General features: G+C 59.6%; 8 protein-coding genes across 8 annotated transcripts; 6 read left to right on the forward strand and 2 right to left on the reverse strand.

Annotated features, from left to right (window-relative positions):
• Positions 1-104: 104 nt before the first annotated feature.
• CMQ_661 (carbohydrate/purine kinase) lies at positions 105-1,654 on the forward strand (the record flags this gene model as incomplete). The annotated part of the gene is made up of 3 exons (XM_014317740.1): positions 105-228; positions 300-991; positions 1,211-1,654. The coding sequence occupies 3 exons, from the start codon at positions 105-107 to the stop codon at positions 1,652-1,654; spliced, it is 1,260 nt and encodes a 419-aa protein (XP_014173215.1).
• A 151-nt stretch (positions 1,655-1,805) lies between these two features.
• CMQ_848 (DNA replication licensing factor mcm3) lies at positions 1,806-4,620 on the reverse strand (the record flags this gene model as incomplete). The annotated part of the gene is made up of 3 exons (XM_014317927.1): positions 1,806-1,839; positions 1,898-3,213; positions 3,409-4,620. The coding sequence occupies 3 exons, from the start codon at positions 4,618-4,620 to the stop codon at positions 1,806-1,808; spliced, it is 2,562 nt and encodes an 853-aa protein (XP_014173402.1).
• A 926-nt stretch (positions 4,621-5,546) lies between these two features.
• Positions 5,547-9,444, forward strand: CMQ_1600 (exocyst complex protein exo70; the record flags this gene model as incomplete). The annotated part of the gene is made up of 5 exons (XM_014318679.1): positions 5,547-6,257; positions 6,319-6,572; positions 6,619-7,027; positions 7,306-8,645; positions 8,754-9,444. 5 exons carry the CDS (start codon positions 5,547-5,549, stop codon positions 9,442-9,444), a joined length of 3,405 nt encoding a protein of 1,134 aa, XP_014174154.1.
• A 275-nt stretch (positions 9,445-9,719) lies between these two features.
• On the forward strand, positions 9,720-10,768 carry CMQ_1001 (glutathione s-transferase; the record flags this gene model as incomplete). The annotated part of the gene is made up of 4 exons (XM_014318080.1): positions 9,720-9,757; positions 9,855-9,895; positions 9,958-10,308; positions 10,371-10,768. The coding sequence occupies 4 exons, from the start codon at positions 9,720-9,722 to the stop codon at positions 10,766-10,768; spliced, it is 828 nt and encodes a 275-aa protein (XP_014173555.1).
• Positions 10,769-11,379: 611 nt separating this feature from the next.
• On the forward strand, positions 11,380-13,969 carry CMQ_857 (uncharacterized protein; the record flags this gene model as incomplete). The annotated part of the gene is made up of 2 exons (XM_014317936.1): positions 11,380-12,280; positions 12,333-13,969. The coding sequence occupies 2 exons, from the start codon at positions 11,380-11,382 to the stop codon at positions 13,967-13,969; spliced, it is 2,538 nt and encodes an 845-aa protein (XP_014173411.1).
• Positions 13,970-14,231: 262 nt separating this feature from the next.
• Positions 14,232-15,646, reverse strand: CMQ_1580 (uncharacterized protein; the record flags this gene model as incomplete). The annotated part of the gene is made up of 2 exons (XM_014318659.1): positions 14,232-15,515; positions 15,608-15,646. The coding sequence occupies 2 exons, from the start codon at positions 15,644-15,646 to the stop codon at positions 14,232-14,234; spliced, it is 1,323 nt and encodes a 440-aa protein (XP_014174134.1).
• A 2,513-nt stretch (positions 15,647-18,159) lies between these two features.
• CMQ_1624 (uncharacterized protein) lies at positions 18,160-18,906 on the forward strand (the record flags this gene model as incomplete). The annotated part of the gene is made up of 2 exons (XM_014318703.1): positions 18,160-18,495; positions 18,574-18,906. The coding sequence occupies 2 exons, from the start codon at positions 18,160-18,162 to the stop codon at positions 18,904-18,906; spliced, it is 669 nt and encodes a 222-aa protein (XP_014174178.1).
• A 1,377-nt stretch (positions 18,907-20,283) lies between these two features.
• CMQ_1356 (mif domain containing protein) lies at positions 20,284-21,806 on the forward strand (the record flags this gene model as incomplete). Its single annotated transcript, XM_014318435.1, has 3 exons — positions 20,284-20,871; positions 20,920-21,387; positions 21,453-21,806. The coding sequence occupies 3 exons, from the start codon at positions 20,284-20,286 to the stop codon at positions 21,804-21,806; spliced, it is 1,410 nt and encodes a 469-aa protein (XP_014173910.1).
• Between the last annotated feature and the right edge of the window lie 1,513 nt (positions 21,807-23,319).

A 23,319-nucleotide genomic window follows, 5' to 3' on the forward strand; every position in this document is an offset into this window, starting at 1 on the left:
GTCCTTTTCGGTCTGTCAGCCGGCCGATTAGGCTAGCGTATGTCCAACTTCCGCGAGCGGAAGGAGCAGAAACACAGTGATCATTACCTCCCTGAGTCATCAACATGGAGCATCGACAGCCATCTGATACGGCAGAAGAGCAGAGAACGAGCGAGGAGGTCGAAGAGGTCGAGGACAATGTCACGGATGCAGCCGTGGACTTTGTGTCGCTGGGCATGTTGATCATAGGTGTGTCTCGCATGCTTGCTTCGTCCTTCATGCGTCCCTCACACGCCTTCTGCCTTCGCTCACACGTCCAGACGACATTGAGTATCTCCCGCCACGGCCGCCGGTGCGCGACGTTCTCGGCGGTGCGGGTGCCTACGCGGCTCTGGGTGCGCGGCTCTTCTCGCCGGCGCCGCGGCTGTCGCGTTCGATCGGCTGGGTGGTCGACCAGGGGTCTGACTTTCCGGCCGCGATGCGCGCCCAGATCGACGGCTGGCAGACGGCCGTGGTGCTGCGCGAAGATGCCGGCCGGCTGACGACGCGCGGCTGGAACGGCTACGACGTCGGCGAGCGCCGCGCCTTCCGCTACACCACGCCCAAGGTACGGCTAACGGCGGCCGACCTGCCGCCGCCGCTGCTGCGTGCCCGCTCCGTCCACATTGTCAGCTCGGCCGGGCGCTGTCGCGAACTGGTGGCCGACCTGTTGACCAGGCGGCGCCAGCTCAAGGCGTCCGGTGCCCGTCCCTACATCGTCTGGGAACCGGTCCCCGATCGGTGCTCGCCCGACGAGCTGCTCGACTGCACCAACACCCTCCCGGTCGTCGACGTCTGCAGCCCGAATCATGCCGAGCTGGCCGCCTACATGGGCGACCCCGACGGCGGCCTCGATCCTGCGTCTGGTCGGCCGTCTGCTGCCGCTGTCGAGCGCGCCTGCGAACAGCTTCTGGCCGCTATGCCGCTGCAGTCGTACGCCATCGTCGTGCGGGCCGCCGAGCTCGGCTGCTACGTGGCCAAGAATGGTGGCCGGCGCCGACGCAACCGGCAGGAGAGGAGGGGAGAGAGAGAGAAAGAAAAGGAGAAAGAGAAAGACAAGGAGAAGGAGAAGGAGAATGGGAGAGACAAAGAGCAGGAACCCAAACAACATCCCCAGCTGTCCCTTCTCTCCGTCCGACTGCAAGAGACACAAGACACACATACAACACAGCAGTCTGGTCCACCCCCTCAGAACCTCCATGGCGGCTTGCGTCCCGATATCGATATGGAGGCCCTGTTTGCCGGCCTGCAGCAGGACGACGAGGGCGCCATCGCCCGCGAGGAGATCGAGGTCGATCCCGGTCTCGAGATCTGGGTGCCGGCCGTCTTTGGAACGAGCGACAAGGACGACGACGATAACACCCCCAGAACAAGTCCTGTCGTCGATCCGACCGGTGGTGGCAACGCCTTCATGGGCGCCATGGCCCTCGCGCTCGCCCGCGGCCACGGCCTCGAGCAGGCGGCCGTCTGGGGCAACGTGGCCGCTAGCTTTGCCATCCAGCAGGTCGGCGTCGCCGTCTTGGGCCGCGACCCCGACGGCCGTGAGACCTGGAACGGCGAGCGCGTCGACGATCGCTGCACCGCCTACGAGACGCGTCTGCGCCAAAACGGACTGCTGCGAGGGGATCGCCGCTAAGAATTACACAACTGCTCATCCCTCGTTAATGCTGACTAAGCACATCGCTCATAGACCTTGGCTTGATATAGAACATCTCGTATATAGACCAATAATGCACCATCGTCCAGTCGTCCGTCCGATCTGTCCCCAGACGCCCTTCTCCCCGCCATCAGATCTGGTAGACAACATTCCCGCCCGGATACCTGTTCCTGGTTAGCAAAAGCACGACTTCACTCCACCTCCACGCCTCCAGCCACTCACATAATCTGGTTGTCCTTGTCCATCTTCTCGAGCGCCTTGACGGCCTCTTCGCGGCTAAAAGCGCCGCCCTGTGACCCGACCTTGCCGTTGACCGCCGTCACGATGGCGTCCACGTCGGCCGTCTCGTTCTCGAACAGGCTCGTCGACTGCAGCTGTCCCAAGACGCGCCGGAATGTCGCCAGCCGAGCAGCGCTGATCGGTGTCCCTGCAACGGATGTCCCTGCAGTCGATGTCCCGATGCGCAGTGCTGCCGCCCCGCTGGCCAGCTCATCCTCCTCCTCCTCCTCCTCGTCTGTTCGTGCCTGCGACGTCTCTGTCTGCGAGCCGACCAGACGCGATGCCGGCAGCGAAGACGCAAACGACACGCTGGACTGTGACGTCGTCGTCGCCGTCGCACCGCTTCGACCAGACCGTCGAAGCGGCGTCGCTGCTGCGGTCCTCATCTCGCTGTCCTCCTCTTCTTCTTCTGCTGCTGCTGCTACTGCTTCCTGCCCTCTCGCCGATCGTGCTGCTGCTCGGGTTGATCGCGAGGCTGTCGCACCGGCACGCCGACGATCGTCCGCATCGTCGCCCCCGTCGTCCCCATCTTCGTTTTCATCCTCATCCTCTTCCTCGTCACTGCTCGACCGATCTTCCTCCATCGGCCGCGTCTTGCGCTTCTTCCGCCGCGACTCGTCCTCCACCACCTCTTTGAAGAGCGCAAAGCGCAGGATCGCCTCGGCTGCCGCTGCGTCACGCTCCTCGATCCGGTTCGACAGCCGCGACTTGGCATGTGCTGTCGCCAGCCGGATCAGCGTCTCCAGCGTCCGCACCGTCATCGGACTCGTTCGTCGCTGGTTGCCCTCCATCTCGTCGTTGCGCAGCGCCACGTAAATGTCCGAGATCCGGTCCGACGCCTCTTGCGTCAACACTGGTCGCACTCGTGTCTTGGCGTACTGGATGTACTTTTTCAAGAACGGAATGCTCAGCAGTTCCCGCTTCCGGCTCGCTGCTCTCTCGCTGCCTCGTCGCCCACCCGCTGCTGCTGCCCCGGCCAGCGCCCCCGAGTGCAGCATGTCGTTGTGCTTCTCGTACACGTCGACCGGCCGCTGCGATGCTGCGTCGCTCTGGCTCTGCATGCCCACACCCAGCGACTGGCCGCCCGTCTCGCGCACAGGCGCGCCTTCCTCCGTACCCGGCTGACGGTACCGGTGCATGCGAAGCACGTGCTCTGAAATGTGCCGGTCACGTGCGTCTTCGATGTCGTCCGTCACCACAAACAGCAGATCGAAACGCGAGAGCAGCGAGTCCGGCAGCGCAATGTTCTTGTGCGGATCCTTGTGTGGATCGTACTGGCCAAAGACCGGGTTCGCCGCTGCCACCACGCTGCAGCGCGCGTTCAGCGACGTGTGGATGCCGGCCTTGGCAATCGTCACCGTCTGCTGTTCCATCACCTCGTGAATCGCCACCCGGTCAATGTCCGACATCTTGTCAAACTCGTCGATGCACACCACGCCCCGGTCTGCCATCACCATCGCGCCCGCCTCTAGTCGCCGCTCGCCCGTCTCCTTGTCCGTCGTCACCGCTGCCGTCAGACCGACGCCTGACGATCCCCGTCCCGTCGTCGCGATCGCCAGCGGCGCCGTGTTCAGCACAAACCGTAGCATCTGCGACTTGGCCGTCGACGGGTCGCCTACCATCAGGATGTTAATGTCGCCTCGCAGATGCGTCCCGTTCTCCAGGTTCTTCTCCACCCCGCCCAGCAGCATCAGCAGCACCGCCTTCTTGATGTGGTCGTGCCCGTAGATGCTCGGCGCCAGCGATTGCGACAGCAGCTCAAACAGGTTCTTCTTCTTCGCCACCTTGTTGATGTTGCGCAGGTCCGTGTCCGTAATGTCCACTGTCGCCACCCCGCCGCCCGCTTTGGACGACAGCAGCACCACATTGTTCGCCAGCAGCATCGTCTTGAACAGCGCGCTGTTGTGGTTCGTGTTGCGGTTGCCCAGCGTCCGGAAAATGCCCACCAGCTGCACCCGGTCGCCCGGCTTGACCCGATCCACTAGGTCGTCGTCCAGCATCACGTCCACGCCACGTGGCAGCTGGCCGGCCGGCGCTCGCTCCGGCATCTCCTGGATCGACACCGTCTGGTTGTCCCGGTACGTCGACAGACCGTACTCCGTCACCAGCGCGTTGCCCTTCTCGTCCTGCTGCGGGTACGCGCTCGACGTCGTCACCCCGTTCGTCATCGTCTGGTCCCGGTACTCCCGGTAGTAAAATTTGTCCTCCACCTCGCTGTGGTGCACGCTCTTGACTACCTTTGGGTGGATCAGCGAGCACCGCGTCACGATGCCTTCAATCGACACCATCTGGTTCAGGTGCTGTGACGACAGCGTCCGCGGATTGCATGTGTGCAGCCCAAAGCTGCCCGCCCATGCGCAGTAGTACGGCACCTCGTCGTCCGTCTGCTCTGCCCGCGCCTGCGGCACCGTCTTGACGATCTGCTTCAGCGCGTGGTTAAACGCGAGTGTAAAGTCAAACGGCTGCATCAGCAGGCCCTCTGCCATCTCCGCGTTGTGATCGCGCACGTGGTCTAGGTTGACCACCAGCCGCCGTTGGTTTTTCTGCAGCATCACGATGATGTCTGGCCGGTAGCTGCGCACATTCTGGTCGCTGGGATCGAGAAATTCGGCTGCCTGCCGAACCCGGTTGCGCGCCGCATCGTCGCGAAGCAAAAGGCTGTCCATCCTGCGTGTGTTGTTGTGCGAATGGATGGATGCTGGGGTGTTGAATGAAATTGGAAGACGCCGAAGAAACGAAAACGACGATTAGCAGAGAGGGGGCAGGAACGGCGCGTCAAGACGCGTCTACGCGTTAAGTGGTGTCTGTCCATTTTTGTGCCAGCCAACCAACGGGCAAAAGTGCTGGATTAGGTCTCGGGTGGGTATATCGGTTTACTACATAGATGCATATATGCATCTATAGTAGCACTGCTAACGAGCAGCTAGTCTCGACGCACCCTCTGGACTATACGACACTTCGGAATACTAGCGGTCCTTTGTTCTCGGCCCGAGCTGGAAAGTCACGAAGCCGTACTAGACCGTCGTACTTGCACTGCAGCCGACCAGGGTTGCTGTTGCACTGTCCAAGCGGACGAGTAGCTTCCTCTAAAATGACGCACGTCTGGCTTCCGGTCGTCATATCTCGGAATGGCCATTGCGTAACGGCTCGCGGCCGAATAGGGACTACGGAGCAAAATTCAGCTGTAGCACGTACAATTTCGGCGAAAACTGTCGTTGGCCGATGGGTCGTTACTGGTTCCGGGTATCTGAACAAACACAGGAGCTGCCACGCTGCATTTCCCGTCGTACGTTGCATCAATACGCTCTATACGGATGGCTACTATAGCCGGTTCTCGTCAGATCGTTGTCACTCCGCTCTGTAGTCGCTTGGCCCTGCCAATCCCATGCTAGTCTCTGGCCCTCATCCGAGATGTGACTTGGCTTCCGTAATACCCACTCGGATGCCACTGCCTGTGTTGGATCGACTCTCACGGAACGCCGGACTGAAACTAGAGGAATAAAGGTCGCTGTTCTCCCCTCTCTCCTGCTGCTTGCTTCTGGTGCCATCTTTCCCGTCATATTCCCCCGTCACAACACACAATTTCGAGAGCATGGTTGATCTAGACCAGCAGCAGCAGCCTCCTGCCGGGGCGAATGCCGGCTACAACTCAGCCGTTCTGCACCGCCAGCTGCACCATAGCTTCCCCTGTGTTGTGCAGGGATCCGGCAGCCGGCTCGTGCTAGACGACGGCCGGTCCATCCTCGACGCATCGGGCGGCGCGGCCGTCGCCTGCATCGGCCACGGGGACCGCCGCGTGGTCGAGGCGGCCATGGCGCAGATGTCGCAGATCGCCTACTGTGCCACCACCTTTTATACAACCGCCGCGTGTGAGCAGCTGTGCCGCTTCCTGGTCGACTCAACCGACGGCCACATGGCGCGCGCATACATTGTCAGCTCCGGGTCCGAGGCCATGGAGGCGGCCATGAAGCTGGCGCGACAGTACTTTCTCGAGAAACAGAAACCCGAGCCCGACCGCTTCCGTTTCATCGCCCGCCACCAGTCGTATCACGGCATCACGCTCGGTTCGCTCTCCGTGGGCGGCCATCCGTTCCGGCGCAGGAAGTTTGAGCCGCTGCTGCTGCCGGGCGTCTCGCACGTGCTGCCCTGCTTCGCGTACCGTGGCAAGCTGGGAGCGGCCAGCCAGGACGAGGAGTCGGACGAGGCTTACGTCGCCCGGCTGGCGGCCGAACTCGACGCCGAGTTCCAGCGGGTCGGTCCCCACACCGTCTGCGCTTTTGTAGCCGAGCCGGTCGTCGGCGCTGTACGTGTCCCTATTGCGTTTTCTCTCCCTGGCTCTTCCAGACTGACCGGTGTCGCGACAGGCTCTCGGTGCCGTCCCAGCTGTGCCCGGGTATTTCAAGGCTGTCCGGGATGTGTGCCACAAGTACGGCGCGCTGCTCATCTTGGACGAGGTGATGTGTGGCATGGGCCGCACGGGCACGTTGCATGCCTGGCAGCAGGAAGACGTGGTGCCTGACATCCAGACGATGGGCAAGTGCCTGGGGGGAGGGTATCAGCCCATTGCAGCCGTTCTCGCCAGCCACGAGGTCACCGATGCCTTCAGCCGAGGCACAGGGTACGTACTGCTCTCAAGAGGCCGGTAAACCTGCTAACGTTTCCAGATCGTTTGTCCATGGGCACACATATCAGGGACACCCTGTTGCCTGTGCAGCCGCCCTGGCCGTCCAGAAGATTGTCGCCGAGGAGGATCTGCTCGCCAACGTGCGCGATTTGGGAGCTGTCCTGGGAAGGCTGCTGGTGCAGCGACTCGGCAGCCATGCGAACGTGGGAAACATTCGCGGCCGAGGCTTCTTCTGGGGCATTGAGTTCGTGCAGGACAAGGCCACAGCCCGCCCGTTTCCAGCAGAGAGCCAGGTGGCCATGAAGATAGCCGAGCTAGGCCTCAGCGCACAGCACGGTATCGCGGTCTACCCGGGATCGGGCACAGCGGATGGCGTCTCGGGAGACCACATCATTCTCGCGCCGCCATATAATGTGACCCGTGCAGAAGTCGATGAGATCGGTGACAAAGTGTGTCGGCTGGTTACAGAGTACTTTGCGAGGAACGAGCTGTAGCTACTATTATGTAGAGTGGAGAATAGAGCTATCACGTCCGGGTCTCGGAGCTAGTGAAATTCCGGCTTAGCCAGTATTCATGGCAGCCTACAGTGGGTCACCCCTGCTGCAGCAACGACAAGGACGACGGTTTGGAACTCGTCTCCCCACTGCCGTCATCAACCAAGACGCTGACGGGGCGCGGCCTGATTATCCGATAGAGGGCCTCCAACTATCGACATCTGCGCGCACAGCCGATCGCACGAATGGCTGTCGGACTGACGGCAAGCGGCACCAGCGCCAGCCTGAGCCGCCATGCAGCCGAAGAGGAAGCGCGTGCCGAAGTCGACGTGCTCAACTCGCGGCTGGAGAGGACATCGCAGCTGACGAGAAAGATTGAGACGTGTCTGAACCGGCTGGATGCGACGGGCAAGCGAGTGCACGAAGTTGCAGGGCCGCTTAACGGCGAGACCAAGCGGCTGCAGGTTCTAGGACACAACATCGACAACGTGATCGCAGCGATTGCGCGGGTGCGTCAGCCGGCCGACAGCAAGAACGACGAGGAGCAGATCATTCGGACAGGACCAGAAAATGCCGGACTGCCAGCGTACCTGTCGTCGATCCAGCGGCTAGAGCGGTCGCTCGGTGACATGAAAGCATCAAACATCCGGTCGACACAGCAGACGATTGGCGAGCTACAGCGACTGATCCGGTCAGCCAACTCGCAGCTGGAGCTGTACTTTGACAAGCTGCTGCGAGCCGAGACGCCACGCGAGATCGAGCCGCTATTTTACGTGACGAAGAACAAGCCGTTCCCGGTGCTCTCACAGGACCTGACAGCTCGGCTGGGACTGATCAACGCACACGTGGCGGCAGCATACCGACAATCCAGCGGGACAACAGGAACAGCAGCATCAGGCGGCGGCGCTGGACCGGAGTCGCCGGTAGCCAAGATCTACGCAGAGGTGCGCGGGCCGTACCTGGCGGGCACGCTCAAGAACCTGGCGTCAGCCAGCATCAACACGGCCAAGAAGAAGAACGCGGACGCGATGTACCGGCCAGGGACGAATGGGATCAGCACGTACACGCAGGCGATGGAGGGCATGTTCCTGTCCGAGTACGACAGCATCTGCAGCGTGTTCACGCGCGAGGACTGGGGCCCAGTGTTCCAGGCGGCGTGCCAGCCCGCGCTGACAGAGCTGGCTCGCACGCTGCGCGAACTGAACGGCCACATCAAGGCGCACCCGCAGACGGACTGCTACCTGGCCTATGAGATTGTGGAGATCGTGTCGAGCCTGTCAGGGCAGCTAGAGACGCGCACGGGCGAGCTGAAGGCGTCGTTGGCGGCAGCGCTGAAGCCGGTGCGCGAGACGGCCAAGGGATCGCTGGCCGAGCTTCTGGACGACGTGCGACGGCGAGCGGGCTCGATGCAGGCCCTGCCGCCCGACGGGGGCGTGCTGCCGGTCGTGTCCGAGACCATGCAGCGGCTGCAGGTGATGACCGAGTTCCTGCGGCCGCTGTCGAGCATCATGATCTCGCTGGGTGACGGTGGCTGGCGATACGGCGGCCTCGGCTCGACGACCACCCTGGCCTCGTCGCTGTCGACAGGATCGACAGGATCGACAGCAGCCGGGCCAGGAGCAGCAGCAGCAGCCGCAGCCGCCACGGCGGCGGCATCGGGCTCGTCCGAGGGGATCCCCAGCCTGGCGTCGTTTGACGTCAACGCGGACGGCCGCGACATCTTTGCACACTACTGCGCCGACACGGTGGACGCGCTGCTGTCGGCGCTGGACGCGCGGGCGCGGGTGCTGCAGGGCCGCAAGCCGGTGGTGGGCGTGTTCCTGGCCAACAGCATCAGCGTGGTCGAGCGGATGGTGCGCGAGTCAGAGCTGGCCGCCGTGCTGCAGCCGCGGCTGGCCGGCGTCGTGGACCCGTGGCGCAAGAAGGCCGCGACCGTGTATCTGGACGCGTGCAAGGACGTGTCGATGCACCTGTTTGACGTCATCCACACGAACCGCAGCGGTGGCAGCGGTGGTGGCGGCGGTGGTGGTGGCGGCGGCGGCAGCAGCGGCTCCGGACGGCCGCAGTCCGGTCAAGGCTTCGTCGACTCGGCATCCGTGCTCAAGGGCCTCTCGTCCAAGGATCGCGAGAGCATCAAGGGCAAGTTCACCGCGTTCAACGCCTCCTTTGACGAGCTGCTGGCACGCCACCGCCAGTTCACCATGGAACGCGAGGTGCGCCAGGCCTTTGCCCGCAACATCCAGCAGATGCTGGAGCCGCTTTACAACCGCTTCTACGACCGGTACCACGACGTCGACAAGGGCCGCGGCAAGTACGTCAAGTACGACAAGGTCGCCATCTCGGCCGTCTTCACGAGCCTGTACCAGGGGTAAAGGTTGTACTGCGCCTCTACTGTAATTATTTTATATATTTTGACGAGTGGCGACGAGAACGAGCGTAATGCGAGAAGATGGACAGCAACTGGTAGAGTCATGTGATCTGACGTAATCTGACGTTGCGCGAAGCAAATGCGAGAGCGAGAAACGGGAGGCCGGCGGACGAACTGATAGCCCGTCTGATCAAGTTGGCAGCAGCTTATAAGTAGCCATCATTCGCAAAGGCTCTCGGTTTTTCTCCAAGAACCCTGTTGCACTTCACATCGTCCACAATGGCTGACAACAAGCAAGCCCAAATCACGCTCCACTGGTACGTCTTCACCAGGTGTTGTCCCAGCCGATGAAACGGCAGGCGAAGACCGATAGGGAACTGGACAAGAGAGTACGGCTTCCTGATACATGTCTAGGCTCGATGGCTCGCGCGCGCAGCGGATTCTCTGGCTTCTGAGTATGTCACATGGCAGCTTCTTGTCGGCGGGCCCTGTACATTGATCTGCTGACTCAGCATAGTTGCCCTGGATGTGCCGTACGAGCTGAAGATCTACCACCGCATCAAGGGCGTGTACGCGCCGCCGACGTTACAAAAAATATTTCCGCTAGGCAAGTCGCCGCTAGTGACAGTGCTGCCAGCGGGTGCGCCGGCTGACGCGGAGCCGCTGGTGCTGGCCGAGAGTGGTTTCATCGTGGACTACCTATGCTCGCACTTTGGCCAAGAGAGCAACCTGGTGCCGAAGCGCTGGCGTGACGGCTGCCAAGGCCAGCTCGGCGGCGAGACGGCAGCATACCTGCGCTTCCAGTACCTGATGTACTACGCTGAGGGCTCGCTGATGCCGTATCTGGTGTTTTACCTGGTGCTGTCGAGTAGGTCTTCCGTCTGCCGTCCTTGTCTCCGTCCGCCCTCCGCTCACAGAGACGCTCTCCAGCCCTCAAGGGACCCACCGTTCCCTGGTTCGTGCGCCCCCTCACCAGCAGCATAGCCAACCAGATCAACAGCGCCTTCCTGCTGCCCAACATCCGCAGCAACCTCCAGCTGATGGAGACGTTTCTGGTGCATCCGCCCGAGCCGGCCGACGGCCAGGGCTACATCTGCGGCGACCACCTGACGGCGGCCGACATCCTGCTGAGCTTCCCGCTGCTGGCGGCACGGTCGCGCTGCCAGGATATGGGGCCGTGGAACGGCGGCTCGGCCGAGGCAGAGTTTCCCGTCACGTTTGCGTATCTGGACCGGCTGGAGAGGGAGCCGGGGTATCAGAAGTCTATTGCGAAGATCGAGGAAGTGGATGGCAAGTTTTCGGTCTTGACAACGGCCAGGGGACGCTGAAAAGGAAGGGCAGACGGTCGATGTACGTCATAGCTGTAGTTAGGTGTCATTGCAGCGATGTCGGTGTAACGCGTTCGAGCTAAAGCGGTCGGTAACCGCTTACGTAAGCAAACTCGGCCGTACACATTCGTCAATGCTGCCCAACCGGGCAGAGCTGCCGGAGCCTCTCGCTTGGACGCTCGCACGCACTGTCTCGATCCAGATCGGTAGCCGCGCTTGCGTGTAGCCTCGCGGGTCCAAGACGGACGACCTGGCAGCACGCTCGTACGGCTAATCGCCACAATCAGCAGCCAGGACTAAATTAGGAAGGAAGGCGCATGGCCGGGTCGGGACTGCCTTGTCGCCGGAAGCTCCGGCTTTTCTCCATCTTTTCTCCGCTTTGTCGTCGTACCTTTGCATCCGGATTTTCTTTCTCTACTTCTCGCTGCAGCCGCCACCACCACGATGCATGTGCTTGTTGTTGTTGTCTGAACCATCCTCGCCTCGCCTCCCGCTCTGCCGCTCACCCTCGCCTGTTCGCCGCAAAAAAGACGCGCCTTTGGACTTTTGACGCACGGACACCACCCGTACACCACTTTCCCCTCATTCCCCTGACTCTGCCCTCGTTCTAGATGCAGGACGCGGCCTCCAGCAGCGGCCAGCATGCATCTGCCTCCGAGACAACCACGGGCGATCTTGGCACTGCTTGTGGTGTGGCAGCCATAGCGCCGCCGCCGCCGCTTGCCGCCGCCATCCGCCCTGGCACAGCCATGTCCACCTCCACCTCGTCGTCGATGCCAAGCTCAGTAGACACCACCATGATTCCTAGTGGGGGACCTAGCGCTCCCGAGGCGTCCAGGACAGCCGGCGCGACCAGTGACGCCGACGAGGCTGCAACCGACACGGGCACGTCGGACGAGAGCATATATGGCGACCAGGATGACGCGCAGTCCTTTATCCAGCCGACCATCAGCCCCATGGCCACGCGGCTGTCGTTGCCCCAGAAGCAGTCGCTGGCCGAGCGGGTCAATTTCATGGCCGGTGGTGTCGGTGGTGATGGTACTAATGGTGGCTCCCCCAATCTGGCTTCACGCCGATCGCAGACTAGCCGGACGGCTCTGCTGCACGCAGCAGCACGACAGAACCGGTCCTCGTCCGTCGGCTCGGACGCGCTCAAGCGGCTGTCCAAGGCACTGCCGTCGCTCTCGTTCCCCAAGGGCTCCAGCACCTTCTTCCCCAGCCTGCCGACACCGTCCTTCTTGTCTGCCGTGACGTCGCCGACGTCGCCGGCATCCCGCAAGAGCCTGTCGACTGCCCAGAACCAACAACGGCAGCCGACAGTAGCCTCGCAGCAGCCCTCGTCATACAGCCACCATCGGTCCACGTCAGATGACTCGATGCTCTACCAGACCCTCTCCCGGGTCTCCTCCCTCGGCGACGACGACAACTTTGACAACATCCGCGAGCAGGTCAATTCACGCGTCAAGGCCATCATGGACAGCTTTCCCGACCGGCCGACCTTCAAACTGCCGAGTAGGTCTGCTCTGTTTCCGTCTCTTTCCTCGCTCCTCTCTGACAAGTCTAGGCTTCTTTCCGGATGGCAAGTCCAGCGCTGGGGCGTCTGCGCCGCGTGAGCCCGCATCGTCCCTGGACATCGCCCTCGAGTCGTTGACCGGTGACGTGGTCGTGATGGGAGGCTACCGCGGATCGATTCTGCGGTCGGCCGAGCCGCCACATCGACAGCTTTGGGTGCCGGTCAAGGTCGGGCTCAACATCCGCAAGGTCAACATGGAGATCGGCCTGGACCGGGAGGACGAGCTGAACATGGACAAGTCCATCTTTGCCTCAGGCATGCTGAAGAACATCGGGCCCGTCGACATTTCGCGCCGGCTGTTCAAAAAGCTGCGCGAGTGCGAAAACGCCCGTCACGGCAAGTTGCGCGTCCACGACTACGGGTACGACTGGCGCCTCAGTCCACACCTGCTGTCGAAGCGCCTTAACGACTTCTTGGAAACGCTGCCCAGCAACAAGCTGCCATTAGGCTCGGCCGGTCGCGGTGCCTTGGTCATCTCCCACAGCCTCGGCGGCCTGATCACCCGTCACGCCGTCAACCAGCGGCCGGACCTCTACTCCGGCGTCATTTATGTCGGCACGCCCATGCGCTGCATCAACATCCTGGGACCTTTACGCAACGGCGATGCCGTCCTGCTCAATGAAAAGGTCTTGACTGCCCAGGTCAATTTCTCGCTGCGCACCACCTTTGTCTTCCTGCCCGAGGACGGCTTCTGTTTCGTCAACACCAACGACCCGGACGAGGAGTACCGTGTCGACTACTACGATGTCCAGGAGTGGATCCGCTACCGTCTGTCGCCCTGCATCGGTCCGCCTGCCCTACCACCTGCTCACCAGGACGGCAGCGGTGTTCTCAAGCGGAGCAGCACCATTGGTGCCCTGCTCGAGGATCTCTCCGGTAGCCTGCCGTCATTACCGCTTCGGAACCGCATCAGCAGCGGCGGCATCCATGGCGAAGGCACTGCCGAACGCACCTTGGCGCCCCAGATGAACAGTCTTGTCTCTCCGTCGTCATCGTCATCGTCACCGTCACCAGCTGCTTCCACTTTTGCCACTGCGACGACCACGGCCACCACGACGGCCACGCAAGCCACGCAGACACCCCCGCCTCCATCGCCACGGACCCATCACCGATCGCCGTCCTACGATCCTGCGGCTGATACTCCTCAGCGCGCCCGCTCGCTGGCCTATCTCGAACGCACTCTGGCCGAGACGAAACGCTTCCGAGCTGAGCTCGCCCACCGGCCCGAACACACTGTCGCCAACGGGTATCCGCCCACTGCTGTCATTTATGGCAAGGGCATCCCCACCGTCTTCGCGGCTCGTGTGGCCAACCGCGAAAGCATTGCGCGCAGCGACGCGTTTGACGACCTCGTCTTCCGCTCCGGCGACGGCGTCGTCCTGACCCGCGAGTCCATGGTTCCCGACGGCTACCACGTCGTGCGTGATGGCTACGTCAGCTCCGACCGTGGCCACGTCAGCCTGCTGGGTGACCATGCCGCCGTCGGCCGCGCCATCGAGGCCGTCATCCGCGGCCGCACAAAGGGCATCGGCCTAGGCCTTTCCGCTGCAACGGCAGCAGCAGCTTCGGCCATGTCCCGAGAAGGAGCTGAACCAGTAGCGATGATGGAAACAGGGGCATTTGCTTGAATGCCTCCCCCCTTTTGCTTCCCCTGTATACCCCTGCATTTGTGATGTTGAATTCATAGCGTTTATAAATTTGGACTACTAATAGAGACAAACATTCAAATGAGGCAGATGCTTGCCAGTTGCTCCTTCCCTGTGCAAATCTCGGCTTTCACCATTATCCCGCTTTCTGGGACATTTCCTTGTCTCCAATCGACCATTACTGAAAGTAAATGAAACGAAACAACGAAAATACTTCAAGCCAGAGCCGACGCGCCAGACTCTTCTACCAGAACTTCATCGTGGTCGATGTCTGGATCCCGCCTGATGCGTTCGTCTCGCGAAAGGACGCAATGTCGGACGGCACAGAAGCTCCGCGTGAGGCATGTGGAAACACCACTGTCAGTGAGGGCAATCTTTGATCTCGCTGGCTACAGGACGGGGACAAAGGATGGTCCTGTCCAGAGGAAAGCGGCAAGGCAGGACGGAAGTATTCGCCTATGTTGTTGTTGCCGCCACCGGCAGATCTGCCAGATGCCGGGTGATGATTCGAGGTCGAGCCGTTCCAGCTGTTGTGCTGCTGCATCTGTCTTTGCGGAGGAGGAAGGACGGAATGGAGCGATGGTAGGACGGCTCGGTCGATCCATGACGGCGGTGCAGCAGGTTCAGGCAGACTGGCTGTCGAGAGATTGTCGTTGGAGGTGGTCGTGATGCTGCTCAGGGCCAGGATGTCCCAGTGTGGTGGCGACCAGGTCGGCATGGCCACATGCATGCGTCGGATGGCCTCCTGAATTTGGCAGCTGAGTCGGGCAATGGTCGCTGCCGCATACGCGTCGATGACGGTGGCGCTCGTGCTGCCATCGCCCAGGGTCACGAGAGGCACCAGGGCCGTGTCGAGGCCGCGGTCCGGGGTCTCGTCACGTGGCACCAGGATCAGCTCGCGCAGCCCTGGCAGCCGTGTGCGCAGGAGGAGCAGCACGTCGACGGCAGCGCTGGCGGCAAGCTGGAAGGCGGGCGAGGCGAGCTCGAAGGCAGCAGCGACGGCCGTGCTAGCTGCGCTCGTCGTCCTGGCAGCACGGGTTCCCTCCCAGAACAGGGCCTCATTGAGTGCCACGCGCCGCACGCGGGCCAGCTCATCGGGGTCGGCCAGCGTCAGGAGCGTGCGCAGCTGGGCTTCCGAGGCCATATAGCCGTCGCGCGGGCCAAAGTACAGCACGTCTTGATTGGCGTCAAAGTACACGTGGCCGGTCTGGCGGGCGATGCCAAACATGAGCGCGTAGCAGCGCAGAGCCTCGGCGCGGGATTCGTGGCATGCGTGCAGGTTGGCCGGAATGGCGGCCGGCGAGGTGCACCAAGGCAGCGGTGGCGGTGGCGGTGGCAGTGGCGGCGACGTCGACGGTCGCTTCGTCTGCGACGATCGCCATCGCCGGCCAGCCTTGACCACCGGCAGAGGAGGCGCCGACAGGGACGGTGACTTGCTGCCACACTGCGCCGCGACCATGCGCGGCTCTGGCACGTTGTAGGCCCATATCTTGAGCCGCAGCTCAGGAGGCAGGCTTTGGAAGAGGTGCTGTGGCAGGTTGGAACACGTTAGCCCGAGCCATGGAGGTGTACAGCTTGTGCAAGGGTACACGTCGCCGCGGGGAACATAGAAAGACATACGAATGTCGAGCACGTCGGTGCTGAAGCCGGCCTCCGCATTGTCGAGACAGAGGCTTCTGCCAGAGACATGGTGCCAGAAGGGAGTTCGGTCTCGTGGGGATCTATTGGCAGCAGCCACTCGGCTGCTCATTCCAACACGCTGCGGCCACGGTATGCAGTCGTGCTTTAAATAGGATCCAGCTAGGCAGGACAAGCAGTCTGCAAGCAGCTTCTCTGGGTCTAGATGCCACGACGGCATGGGGTACCGGCACGCTGGAGACATGCCTTGTGTGGAAGGCGGAGCTGAGCCCAAGAAAATCGTCGGATGGATGGCACAGGCCCCGTGGAATTACGAGGGATACACAAAGATGGCGGGCGCGGAAGCACTCATATGCATCGACGGGAGCCTTGTCCGTCTGGACTCTCGCCGCCAAGAATGGACGTAAGACAAGCACATCCTTGCCGAGCCCGGGGAAGATAAGGGTCTCTCACCTATTTGCTCTTGCCGATGGAAGGAGAGGCAAAGCCATCTCCCAGACGACAACAACAGGCTGGCAACACAACTCCCTTCCTTGTTTGCATTCCGTGACAACGGGCGAGAGATTTCGGTACATGCATTTCCAATCTCTCTCAGCTGCATGCAATCAATAACCGAGGCCGTCTGCATTTGAGGACCCGGGACGCCGTCTCGGGAAGGAAAGAGGAGGATATCACAGAAATGTGAACCATCTCAGAACAGGGGTGGTGATGCATGAGCGATGTGCATTACTGCTAATCCGTCCCAATAGGAAGAAAGCAGAGCATCCGGGCCAGAGGGGGCAAGACAGGCTGAGACGCACCCACTTGGACCGAGAAGGTGGAACACGAAAGAGGGCAAAAGGAGGAGGCAGACGCAAATCTCACGAAGCTTTCTCGTTCCCTAAAGTCGTACCAGTGGTATGACAGCACAAAGGGGGTAAAAGAACAGACCCGGCGGCTTGGGACGGCCAGTTCTCCTGTCATCTTCTCTTCCTCGTCTTCCCGTTTTTTTCGCACATCATGGTGCGTGCAACCAGGACACATCCTCTTGCGGTTCGGCCATATGAGACTCGTCACACGTATAAGCACCGAGGCCATGTCTTCGTTTGCAGCTGGTCCGCCTTGGGTTTGTCAGCGTCGCAAACGCCAAAATGAACAGTTGTTGCCAGTCCCTTGTACAAGCCCACACCTCGCCGCCGGCTTTGCACGTACGGGCAGCCCTGCAAACAGGAGCAGGCCAAGGGCGCGGCAAGTCAGAAAAGCACGGCGGCTCCGAGCAAATGGACGGTCATCACCTGCTGTCCGGTTACGCAGACGTTCTCCACCAAGCTTCTGAGTGGGCTAAATTGCCAACGCTCATGATTGTTGCCGTCCCTATCTCGGAGACAAGAGCAATATCGACGGCCGGGTCCGATTGGCCGACCTCGTTGGAACGATGGCGAATTCAGCCGTGGGGACGGTTTTCTTTCCGTTTCCTGCGTACTCTCCTGGGCCGTGTTTATCTTCTTACAACGGATCAAGAGCCCCGTCCTTGATGGCGTACAGCCATTTTCCAGCACAGTGGAGCCGAACTGTTGTATCATCATGGCCAGCCGACTGCAGATGGTAAGAGGAGGGGGAGAAAAGAGTTTGAGAGATACAGGATTGGAAAAACTGCTTGTTCATTCCCTGAGCACAGCATATCGGGTGCTTCTTGTGCGCCCAGCCGACGAGAAGAGTTCTTCCCCCGGCCATAAACCTGGAGCAGGTTGTGTCACGGGCAGAGCCCAGTCTCTGCTGATGACCATGCTGACATCGGAAGTACGATGTCACGTGACATTGGCTTAGTGAAAGACGAAGAGAAAAGGGGACAAACACAAGGCGAGAAGGCAAGGTTCAGCCTCCTGCAGACTGCAACACGGCCGTCACAATAGCGGTTCCAGCTTTGGGCCACAAATAGAACGAGATGTGGCCCAGAATTCGGCAGGGGTCCCGAGACGTTGATTGGGCTGGCCGCCATGCAGGTGCCCATAAGCGCCCCCATATTTGTCTCTTGCCGGACGTCTCGGCCAATCCGCTTTGCTGGATGCGCGACAGCAGTCGGCGGCCTTGTCTGGCTACAGGATACGCGCCCGCCAGCGGGGAGAGCGTGTCTGGACGGCCTCTGATTTGTCCGGGTGGAGATGCAGCCGTGTGGGCGAGATCTCTGGGAGGCAGAAGTGCGAGATGTGCATGCGCCTTGGGAATGCCCATCTGCGCTCGCTCGCTCTCCAGCCGATGATGTGCAGCAGCTCTTTCTATCTTTGGGAACGGTCTCGATGGGCGGCTACTGAATAATTGGGCCGCTCTATTGCGACATCGCGACGACGACCGAGAACCTTATTTGTAGGTCTCGTCTCGTCTTCTCTCGTCAGATTGACTTTGCATCCTTCACTTCTGCTTCCTTGTCGCTGTTCCTGGTGAATAACGTTGATCTTTGTCTATTTGTATCCTCTTTTGCTCTTCTCTTCTCTGCATCTCTCATACCACGTCCATCTGTCTCTGCTTTTCACCTCTCACCCACCCCAACATCCACAATGTACGGGCTCAAGACAACGATCGTCTCCGACTACGAGGTCGACTCCCAGGACACCTATCTGCAATCACATGTCGGCCTTCTCCGTCGCATCAATGCTGCTCGCGCCGCGACCACGTTGCTGGCGCTCCTGATGGGCCTCGTCGTCGTCGGCGTCGCCGCCAACAGCATCCAGGTCTACAATGCCACTCACCTTTCCCTCTCTGCCAACATGGCCTGGCTGTCGCTGTGGCCCAGCTCTGACGCCTTTGATTCCCGGCCCACCATTGCTCTGGTTGTTGGCGCTTCTCTGGTTGTGCTCTGCAACGTTGTCGCCCTTTCCAGCCACCATCCCAAGGTCGGTTCTCTCCTCTCCTCTTCCTTCCTTCCTCTCTTACTCTCTTCCTCCCTACTAACTTATCAGATCCGCAGCAAGCTCGCCCGCGCCCACACGCCACTGACGTTTGTCGCCCCCTTTGTCGGCCTCGTCGCCGCCATCATCGCCATCGCGTTCTTCTACGCCATCAACCGTTCCACCACTGCCGACACCCTGCTCTCCTGGAGCTGTCGTTGGCGCAACGTCACCCTGAGCGGACGGCCCCATTTTGCCACCCTCTGCCGTACCAGCCACGCTGGCGTCTACCTGGCTATCCTGTTGATTCCTGTCGAGGCGGCTGCCTTGGGACTCGCCGGCTGGCAGCTCAAGCTCAGGCGCTTCGTCCTGGCGTACAGCCAAGCACGCAAGACGCCAAGCCCGGCTCTGTCCTGAAGACAAGGCGGAAACGTGATTGTATATCGAGAAGAGACTTGGGATTGTCGTTCCTGCAACCGGTGTCGGTTATCTCTCACTTTTCGAAGGGAAGAATCCCCATATTGCATTGGATACGGGGACTAGGCCTGAAAGCAGCAAATATGGGTTGGCTTCACTTCTGGGATGTAATCATATAATCCGGGGTTTTCGCGATAGTGCTTTTCGGCGCCGATTATCAGACTATAGGGACGAATGTACTGCTGTTTTGGGTTTCTTCTCTATTAATCAGACTATCATAGAGTCAGGATGCAAACCAGACACCCGAAAACGCTCAGCCGCCGGTGTTGTAGTCTGCTGTAGTGTCACATTTGCCTCTGGGTCCCTACAGTAGTATGTGTGTCAGATAGAGCAGTCGGCGTGCACAAGCGCCCGCCGGAAGAGAATGGTGAAATGGGACTGCTGGCTCTGCCGGTCAGTACACCCATGAGACCCATTTGAGGCTGAGAAGACCGATAGCCTCAGACGTGGCGTAGTTGTGGTGTCTCTTCAGAAAGCACAGTTGTCCGGTCAGCAGAGATGACGAGTGCAGGGGAGAACACCCAAAAAGCCCATCGTATTGATTACAGGATGATCGAATGCTCTGTCTCTGAGCGCTTGACTTCATACTCGACTGCAGAATAACAACAAATGATTGCGCTCATATGGTAGCACGAAGGCGAAGAGGCGTAATCTGTGCACGCTTCCTAGCCATTGACAGAGGGATGACTCTGCAGAAAGGGCATAATTATATTTGCTGCTTGGGTTGTGAGCTCTCAATCTCATTGGACTTTTGCCTCTGCGAGAATTGACCCCCACCTGTCTTTCTTTTTTGCTATCGGTCGTATTGCCTTTGCCGAAACCATGTTATGATGAGGAACAAGGTCGAAAGGCTCGCCTCAGGAAATTGCGATTATTGCTCCTTTTCCTTCCTTTTTCTAGCCCCCCTCAGCTTTACCCTGCACTCTTACCCCTCTAAAAACATTGTTGATGTCTCGGAGGTAATTAATTTATCAAATAGCGCATTGAGTCGGATGCAAGTCCCGCATCATTGGGCGTATGCAAACGAAAGAACAAAACGAAGCAGACTTGACATAAGATACCAACGCTTGCCTGGCTGGTGACACAAGGCCTCTAAATTGTTTCAGACAGCTACAAAACAAGTCTGGAAATTGTATCTTGAAAACAGAAGAAAATCATTCTTTTGAGTCAAGCCGTCCTCTCTTCTCGGCATACAAAGGGTCGATTAGAAGGAAGACTTCAGAAATCGAAGAAGGTGACAACTACTTGAAACGACCAAAAAGAATCGCGATCAGCAGAGAAGGCAAAGAAGACACGGTCCTGCCAGTTTCAGCTGCCATGGCGCCCGCCACCAAAGTCGAGCGGACAAGCCGTCCACGATCGCCATTGCGAGCTCCCACGCCTCTGGCTGTCTCTCATAACGGAACAAATGGCAGTGCAAAGCACGATGCGAAGAACGGCAGACTGGACAGCAACATGACTAGCGGAAGAAAGCATGATAGTCTCGCGAGCTACGAGAGCAACGGGAACCACGAGGATGCCGAGAACATCGACGACTACGAAAAACGTAAAGGCCCCGAGAAGAGGTCCAGAAGGGGCTACGAGGGCGAGCCCAGGCCGTCGTCCCTTTCTGAGCGGACATTGCATCCGTCGCGAGCGCCAACACCGTTGCTGGTCAAGGGCGACCACATCCTGCGTGACATCGACCGCGCTCCTCCTGGCGACCCGTCGCAGCTGCGTGTCCGCCGCACGTCCGGTCTGGCATCTGCAGCTGGAGACAGAGGAGGCGGCAGTGATGACGTCGCACGCCAGCGCAGCCAGTATTTTGAAGACGTCTTCTCGGCTCGGGACAGCAACTCGAGCCCGGCAAAGGAGCGTGTGCGGAGCGAGGCTCTGGTCTTGGCAGAGCTGCGGACCAACGTAATGGTACGTCTGTATGGGCGGACTCCTCTTTCTCTCGCTTACTATTTGCAGATTGGCGACGAATTTACTGTGATCACGGAGCTGTCAGCTAGCCTCGCCGTGCGGTATCGTCGGCCGCTCTCGTCCGTGGTGGTGACGCTGCAGCACAACTCGTGCATGTGCTTTGGCGGCTCGTTCGATCCGGCCTATGTTCTGTCCATCTTTGCCCTGCCGGCCGAGCTGCAGCCGACGACGAACAAGCGCAACGCAGCCCTGATCCAGAGGCACATGGAGGAGGCTCTCGGCGTGCCACCGGCACGTGGCCTTTTGCGCTTCGCGCCCGTTACCGAGGCCAACCTGGCGTACGGCGGCAAGACAACGGCCGGATACATCGACGACCTGCCCAAGAACACGGGAGCCGGCACTACCACTGCCAGCAACTACAGTTGCCGGTCCCCGGTCCTGTCAACGACTGCTGATATGCACGATCTCGGTGGCAGCACGCGAAAGAGAAGGGCTAGCCGGAAGCTAAGTGTCAAGGTAAGGCATATTGGAAGCCGGTTGTATCCTTCTCCTGCATCGGCATCGCTAACACTCTTGTCCAGTCTTTGTCTAATTTCAGATCTCCCTCGCCTCCGAGTCCGACGCCGGTGGGCAGCACTGCCGAGGATCAGCAACAGCAGCAACAGCCGGATTCCTTGTCGTCAGCCTATCTGCCATCTATCGTTGAGCGGTCACCTAAGGAGAGCCCACAATATAGGCAGAGAACAGAGAGGGAAAAGGAAAGGAGAGAGCACAAGGGTCCTTCTGGAGCGGATCAAGATACCGGTTTGGAGATGCTGCCGGAGACCAGTCCGTCGGCAACGTGGCAGCCCAGCAGACGGGCTAAGAGAACCAAGAGTTTTGTGGCGACGCTTTTTGGACGATCAGCGATAAAGTACGAGATGGGGACCTCCTAATCGAGAGGAAGAAAACTAAACGGTGTTTTGACAAACAGGGACTCATAGCGTGTAAGCCTCCGCCTTGAGGCAATGTAAAAATAAGAGCAGCAGGAATAGGTCGGGTCATCAGATACCTTCAGACGTGCGAAGAGGTATGCCTTTCAGAGGGAACAGGGGCGTTTCAGATGAAGCAGGTAGTGTGAAATGCCAGCACTTCTACCATGACAGCCAAAAGCTCGATAATTGTGGTATCAACTTTAGACCCAACAGAAATAAACTTGCAAAAATGTAAGCATCGGAACAAATACTAGAGCTGCATATGCTGAAGTTCAACTGTTCTAGCCATGCGAGCTCACTTATACAAATGATCACGTGACTACCACACGTGACTCGACCGTTCCGTACCAACTCGGCTCTTTCGGGCTTGCACGCAGAGAGGTTATCGAAACGGTTAAATGCGGCCTCAAGTATCTCACATTACCAGGTGTGGTAGTACATATTCGAACCCTATATGTGTCTTGAAGCTTTACTCAGATTAAGTTGCAGATATCAATCCGATTAACTCTCAGCCTTCTATGCAGCAACTATGGAGGCCGCCTGTGAAATACGAATTACGAGCCAGCCTGCTAAAAAAACACTGCTAGCTTTTGCCCCGCACCACAAGTAGCTCATGTGGGGGTCGCCTAGAGAAACAAAGGTAGGAAGGTACGTCCCTCATAAGTTACTCATCGACACATCGAATAGGCAAGGCACGAAAATAGGGAACATCGCGACGACATATTCGCCCGCCAGCCACGCCCTATATCTGCATCAGTCACGAGCTCTGGATCGAAGGACACGACGCAGAAATCGGAAGGCCGTGGACGAAGCTATCTCAGCACCGCCCACACCCACCGCCTCACGTCGGCCTGCTCAACCTCGCCGATCTCATCATTACATCGCCGCTTGACTTCGTCTTCTACTTTCTTCCGCACGATCAACCACGCTTCGTTCTTTGAGGCCGTCCTGGTTCCTAGGCCGGCGCGGTCGTTCTGTCCCCACGCCGCCGCTCGTCGGTGCTCCGCCATTGCCGTGCCAAGGCTGCACACCTAGGCTGGTCCTAGGTCTCTCAGTCCTTCTGGGTCGTGAAATAGACGAGCAGTAAAGGCTCCCAATTTCAACGTCTTCCTAATTTGGCTGCCGACACATCCGTGTCGGGCACGAACACAACAAACCATGGATGTAAGAGGCCAGAACGGCATTTCCTTTCGTTCCTAGAACTTTCTCTCACCTACCCTCCTCATTGCTTGCATTTCCACATACCTCGAGTGTCACCCCCTACGTCTTCCTGTTTGCCTCCTTTACTGTTTCACAAAATCCAATGAAATCACACCATCTACTCTTTGCTTGCCTTCCGTCCTATAGTCCCGTGTGCTCATAGACACACGGACCCATAAACACAATCAGACGCATGGAATTGGGTAGGATTATGTATCTCCCAGCTTCCCCAGCATACATCCCGTTTCAATTCCGGCCAAGAAGAAAACAAGTG

The sequence above is a fragment of the Grosmannia clavigera genome, assembly GCF_000143105.1.
Source record: "Grosmannia clavigera kw1407 unplaced genomic scaffold GCSC_140, whole genome shotgun sequence".
NCBI classification, from domain to species: domain Eukaryota; kingdom Fungi; phylum Ascomycota; class Sordariomycetes; order Ophiostomatales; family Ophiostomataceae; genus Leptographium; species Leptographium clavigerum.